The sequence below is a fragment of the Centroberyx affinis genome, unplaced genomic scaffold, assembly GCF_046629955.1.
Source record: "Centroberyx affinis isolate AG114_WGS23_722 - 3 ecotype Tasmania unplaced genomic scaffold, CSIRO-AGI_Caff_v1 ptg004449l_1, whole genome shotgun sequence".
Classification (NCBI taxonomy): domain Eukaryota; kingdom Metazoa; phylum Chordata; class Actinopteri; order Beryciformes; family Berycidae; genus Centroberyx; species Centroberyx affinis.
Window position 1 is genome coordinate 57,663 of NW_027282118.1, and position 6,432 is coordinate 64,094.

The 6,432-nt window shown below is 43.5% G+C and overlaps 1 protein-coding gene across 1 annotated transcript in view; it reads right to left on the minus strand.

Moving 5' to 3' along the window:
* Window positions 1–5,401, minus strand: part of LOC139665101 (vesicle-fusing ATPase) — a 42,707-nt gene extending 37,306 nt beyond the window's left edge. Inside the window, exon 1 of the mRNA XM_071544067.1 lies at window positions 5,390–5,401. Within this exon, the coding sequence (XP_071400168.1) occupies window positions 5,390–5,401 (12 nt within the window). The remainder of the gene's footprint in view (window positions 1–5,389) is intronic.
* Window positions 5,402–6,432: the final 1,031 nt, after the last annotated feature.

The following is a 6,432-nucleotide window of genomic DNA, read 5'->3' on the forward strand; positions in this document are numbered from 1 at the left end:
ATTTTCTTATCATGAAATGGTTTGTTTTATCAGATGCACAACAACGGGTTAAGCAGTGCCGGGAGAACTCAAGCTGTATCTCTGTATCTTCCCACACTGATCGACAGTGGGTGACAGCTATGTGCTTCAAACAGGCAGCAACCCAGCCTTGAATCGGCACGTAATCCATCTAAATAAGACTGGGGACAGGCAAACTGTGGCTTTTTTCATTTTGATGTACAATAGGTGTTAGCAATAAATTCTCTTTTCGCTTTCCCCACTCTACAGAGAAATCAGCATGCAGGCGGCGTCAGATAAAGAACAGCAACCCAGGAGCGGGTAGGGAGCCAGTGTCTTGCTCAAGGACACAAAAGAGGGGCTTGCCGACACACAGACTGTATTTATAGTTATGCAAACATTTCTTTTTACTTTTCCCACTGACAGCTCCATTGTTATCCTGACAGTGTAATCATGAAGGCCATGAAAAACCCATGAGAAACCCATGAGACAAATACAGATGTTCAGGCAGATGAAATACTGACACGTCCTTCGGGAGTGACAGAATTGGTCCACAAAAACGCCTTTTTTTCCAACACCAAAGAATATCGATCACAGTGCAGTATTGCAACACAAAGTGTGTGGCACTCCGGATCTTGGAAGGTCAGCAGGCTAGCCAACTCCCTAGCTAGCTACAGGCTAGTATGGCTAGTTTGAACTTGGAAGGTCAGCTAGTATAACTAGCTAACGTAGATTGCATTTTTTCAGTTAGTAGGAAAAGTGCTAGGCTTCATAATATTAGATTCCTCCTATCTTACCTCTTTTTCACTAGGCTTCAGTCTAACATTAGGCTACATAGCCAGAAAACTGTGGTTCTTTGGCCCCGCCCACTGAGGTTTAACTCAACCAATGAGATTATGTCTGCCTCCAGAGCAGCTCTGCCTCAAAGAAATGTTTGTATCACTAAAACTCCAATCTGCTTGCCAACATGGGGTTTTGGGACGGTCTACCTACCACTATGCACCCCTGACCCATCATTATATTAATCATTAAATCATTAATCTTATCTTTAATAGATGTTATATTTATATCATTAATATGTGGTTATTGTTCATATGACCAGTTTCTCTCTTTTGAGTCTGATGTTGGGCAGAGTCCATCATGCTGACAGTCTGTGGAAATGTTACTATCCCCTTTACCCCCTCTGACAAGCTGCAGTATGCCCAGCAACAGCGCACAGTCTGCTGGGCTAGAGAGGGTGAAATGTGTGTGCGTGTGTGTGTGTGTGAGAGAGAGAGAGAGAGTGTGTGTCTCAGTAGAGGGGGAGGTGACCGACACCCCACTGGACATTGTTGACTCATGTTGGATGACCAAGAGGCGAAATGTACTATCAGATCCTCTCTCTCTCTTTCTCTCTCTATCCACACATACAAACACACACACACACACACACAAAGGGTCATTAAACGGAAATGTTATGTATTATTAAAGCCTGCCGAGTCCGACTATTCCCTATTTCACAAGGCAGAAACCAATCCACGGTTATATCAACATGGGAGACAGGTAGAGATCTATATTCTCCTTCCATTTCCATGTAAAACAGGTGTACTGTTGTTGTCCCTCTCACATACTATTGACTGTATCTGGATGTGCCTTGTCATGAGTAACCAATAAACTAGGGTGGTGGAGGAGAGCGTTTTATTTTTTTAATCATTTACAGAAAATGTTTCCTCTGCCATATACTGTATGTCCCTAATGGCCTGACTTCAATTCTGAAATTGTCAACAGTTTATTAATTTAAGACAAGAAACAAGTGCGAAAGTGGAAATACTAACAAACCAATACAGCATTATATGCACTTATTAGCTCACAAAATAGAGAATACAGAATAGAGAAAGTACATATGAAGTATTAGGCTATATGTATAGTCTACTGACCATAGTACATCTTCTATTGCCTGTTTGACCGTATATGAGGTTCTGTTGTCCTTGTATTATGTCCATCAGTATGGACTTTTTGTTTTTGCTGTATTTTTGCATGCATCTCAATATTAAGGCTTTTTTGCCCAACATAGGATGGTGTGCAGGTTGCTCTACTTTTGATTCCTGTATGCTGAATTCCTCATTCAACACACCTGAGTTCTTACCACTACCATAGGCGCAGTATCAGAGTCTTTTATTTGTATGTGGCCATTAAAATGATTCTGATTCTAATATTTCATATTCCAACTAAGGGTCTAATTCAGAATAAGCTGTTTATTTGCCCTTCATATCCCTATTACAATATCCTTGGATACATGAAAAAACAAAATACATCCTGTGTCACTATGGAAGCAGCACTTACACAGACCGCAACATCCAAACATGAAGGAGATAAAGTGTTTACATGCCTCAAGATCCTGACTGGCTGTTCAGGTTTCTAAGTGTTGCGATATAAGATTATTTGGGTTATTTTTGATGGGATATGTCATTCTCAAAAAGGAAATACTATCTTTCATAGCTTCAAATTAACATGCATGTAAATACAGTCACTATCTTCTTTTTTTGTGTGTGATCAATTTTTTATTGATATTTTAGTATGAAACAGAGATCAATAAATGCAAGCAATACCACACGCCCTACCCTCCCCCAACCCACCCTCCCACCCTCAGGACCCCAAAGATGGACCAAGGAGCTAAAGCAAAGATTTTAAAGTAATGATAGTATGATCCCAACATGAAATGTTTAGCAAGGTGCAAGTTAGCTGCCCAGCGCTCCATGATGGCTATATCTATGAAATCTAATAACCATTTCTGTATAAATAACAAATGGGGAGGTTTCCATCTGGATGCTATCAGACTTTTAGCAGCTGTGAGGCCGGCCAACCAGAGGCGTTTATGTTTGATAGGTAGGTCCAGGTTGGAGCTATCATTAAGTAATAGGACAGTTGGTGACATACACTCGATAATACGACAGTACACTCACTATCTTCGTTGTCTCAACAATTCACCTCCTTGTCTCTATCTTTCTTCCCTTTCCGCAGAATACAATTTGTACTAATGTATTCGATTAGTAATGTACAAAGAGTGAAAAATCTGCCACAACCTTGCAGCTCCCCCAATGTTTCTGTTTCTGTTTCTCATTTGAAACAGACAAATGAAAATGCACGGTCATTCATCGCAGTACAAGCTCCCTGAGGTGTTGTGCTACATCCACAAATCAACTAGTGGTCAGACTGTTTAAAAAAACCAGCAGTGGTCAACAGCAACCTAACAAACTGCTGTTAAACAAACTGCTGGTGTAGCCTGTCTGTCACTGTGCTCTGCACTGGAAACAGACTCTCTGACGCTCTGCTGGCAGGCCAATGCTTCCCTCCAGCTTCAATAAATCTGTTTCTTTCCCATTATTTTTCAACAGGACTCTTGAATAAAATCTCTGGGGCTGCGGGTAGAGAGTGGCAGTAACACCACCAAAGTAAGGTGTTACATTTCCACAGAGACTATCGAAAATCTAAGCACACATAGCACAGTCAGGGATGGATAAAAGCATCCACCTAATGGCATGTATAACCTGCAAGTGGCTGAGGAACAGTGGAAAAATTTATCCCAACCAACCATTCACATTTTCTCAGTGCCCAGGTCAATATTTATCAAGCATCTCTGAGCAGTTGAGTGAGTGGAATCTGTTTTGCTTTTCAAAAACACTGTAAGCAAACTGGCCGGGGTGCCTCTCAATATGTGCCGCGCTCCATATCACTTGGCTAGTAAGCACAAACAGTTAAGGGCCGAAGCTGAGTGAGGAGATCAATGAGATTTTATCTGTGACTATAGATCTGGACTTCTGCTCTGCCCTGTTGAAATATACGTACGCACGTACCAAAACAAAAGCATGCCCTCATCCTTTGTCTTTGTGGCATAACACGAGCATCATGTTGACACCGTTACAAGTTTAAAGAGACAGACTTGCTGCGTAATGCTACAACTGTTGGTAACCTGCAGCATGATTCTGCATGATGACCACACTGATTTCACAGTGTCAACGGTCTGGCCACTTACTGATAAAATAAATTAAATAAATATAAAGCATAATGTTGTGAGACAGAGTGAGAGCACTGATTTTATGAGCTAAGGCCCCCTGCAGCAACTGAAGTGCTACCCGGCCCTGTATTTAAAGCTACACTACGCACTTTTAGGAAGAACAAAATGACTCCTAGAATAATCATTTGCAAGTGCAAAGAGCTTATTTCTAATCTCAACAAAAATCCAAAACCTTTTGAAGGTAAGGATGCTCCTTTATACATGGTGGGAGGAAAGGAGCACGACTAGGAAACAGTCAGCTGGAAACTATGATCCCAGATTGTGATCCAAATTGATTGGGAAAAAACAGCTTCCATTTGGAATGGAAATGTATCTGCTGCAGTGCTTATGCATTTGCATTCCTAGTGCTCAAGCTACATGCTGGGTTGCCGCTACCCTGGCTCTGACATTGTTCCATTGTAAATCAGTGGATGTCAGTTATGAGTCACTGCAACAAAAACACAAATAGGTGCCACAACATCAGCATCAGCTATCCTGCATGTTAATTATAGGTACGAAACAATGCACCTTCCCTTCATCCCATGTGTTAAATCTGACACCACCTGTCTCACTACAGGGCATGGTGTGGATGGCAGCAGACAGGTTGAGACTGGTCGTGGCGCTACCTGCAGCTGACATCATCTTCCCTGTGCATTGACAGGTTGTACACAACCCAGCAGCCAGCCATGCACCGCTCTGCTGCTCTCCTCTCACCGCAAAATCAGCTTACCAGCGCAGAAAACACTGCAGGTCGTAGGCTCGATTGTAAAACCAAGCAAGACTGAGCCACGGTGTTTTGACCAATATAACCAGACGGGTAGTGGTGTGGCATGCTTGCACACGGGTGTACACGGTGTGCCGCGTCGTTCTGATGTGAGAACCACGCTCTGTGTCTTTCACACGAGTGTCCACCCCCGCTTATTTAAATGCACAGCTCATAAAAATGCTTCCAAAAGCCCCGTTTTACGCAGCCGCGTCGGCTCAAGGACAAGCAGAGTCCGGGATTAACAACCACTTCTCCCAGCTAATGCAGTGGTTAGCAAGCCTGAGGAGCTGAACGGTGGAGCTATTATGCAATGCTGGCGGACATTATTGCTGGCACATGCCACGGTTCTAGCGGCTGTAACAACCGTGTGAAATAAACAGCGAATTCTGCACTCGGGAGGGTTCAGTCGCAGTGACATTCAGGCGCTAACGGTACCAGGACTGCTAGCGGCTTGAATGCAGCTAACGGTCGTCCGACGTAATTCGCCTCGGTCATTTTTTTCCCCCCCACACTTTTGCTGGACCGGGGAGTTAACGTAGCAAAACGGGGATATTTGTGGAAATGTTACGATAAAGAAAACATATATATCTTACCCGGGCCGCCATCTTCGCGGTTGCGGTAGCTTAGAGATGCAGCACGGGAGAATAACTCATAGGGCAGCGGGGGGGACAGTGAGGGGAGAGCGGAGCAGCGGATGGGTTTATAAGCCGCGGCGCATCCCTCTCTGATTGGCCGATTCAAGCGGAAGCGTGCCAATAAGGATGGGAACTGTTCAGCTCGCGTGCTGGAGGCAGATCACTCCTCTTTCCAGCTCTCCATTGATCCTCTCTGCCGTGCGGAGCGCTCACGTGGCAGAGGCGATTGATGAATATGAGACAAAAGAGGGTGAAATGCCGTTTGAATGCAGTTTTTGTGTGTCTCGCGCCTGAAATGTGGGCAGTTAATGGTGCACTTTTGCACATTTTATACTCCCTGCACATTTGCACGCAGTCTTTTTTTTCAGCTTTTTTTTTTTTTTTTTTGCAAATTCCTCCATAAATAAAGCCTGATCTCATCTCATGTCATCTCAAAAGTATTTCACTGTGTGTGTGTGTGTGTGTGTGTGTGTGTGTGTGACAAAATATGGGCGTGATTCCCGCTGTCAGTATGGGATAATTATGGACTCAGGAGGTGATGTGAGAGAAAGTGACGGTCCTTCCATGTTTTTGTCCCGTGTCTTTTGCTTCAGCACCGTGGACAGCGCCGCCCGCCGCCCAGAGTGGAGCTGCTGCACTAAACTCGATGGCAATAGGTATAGGATCCAGCACTGAAAAGAAAATAGAGCATAAGCAGCCAAATAGAATATAAAATAGGCAATAAAAACAGTAGAAACAATAGGAGTAGTTAAAATAATAAACTAATCAAAATAGTAAAAGTAATCAAATAGAATAGCAAATCAAGACACTTTCAGCACCACGGAGAGCACCGCCCATCCGGGCTGATCTTAAAGCACTTCCAGCACCCCGGACAGCGACACAGGGACTAACCTCAGATGAGGAAAAACACAAAACAGCATAAATCCCTCCGCCTTTCCATATAGTCAAATGATGCTTTTGTTGTTTATCTGTTATATTTCTTTTTTTTCCCCCCAACTTTC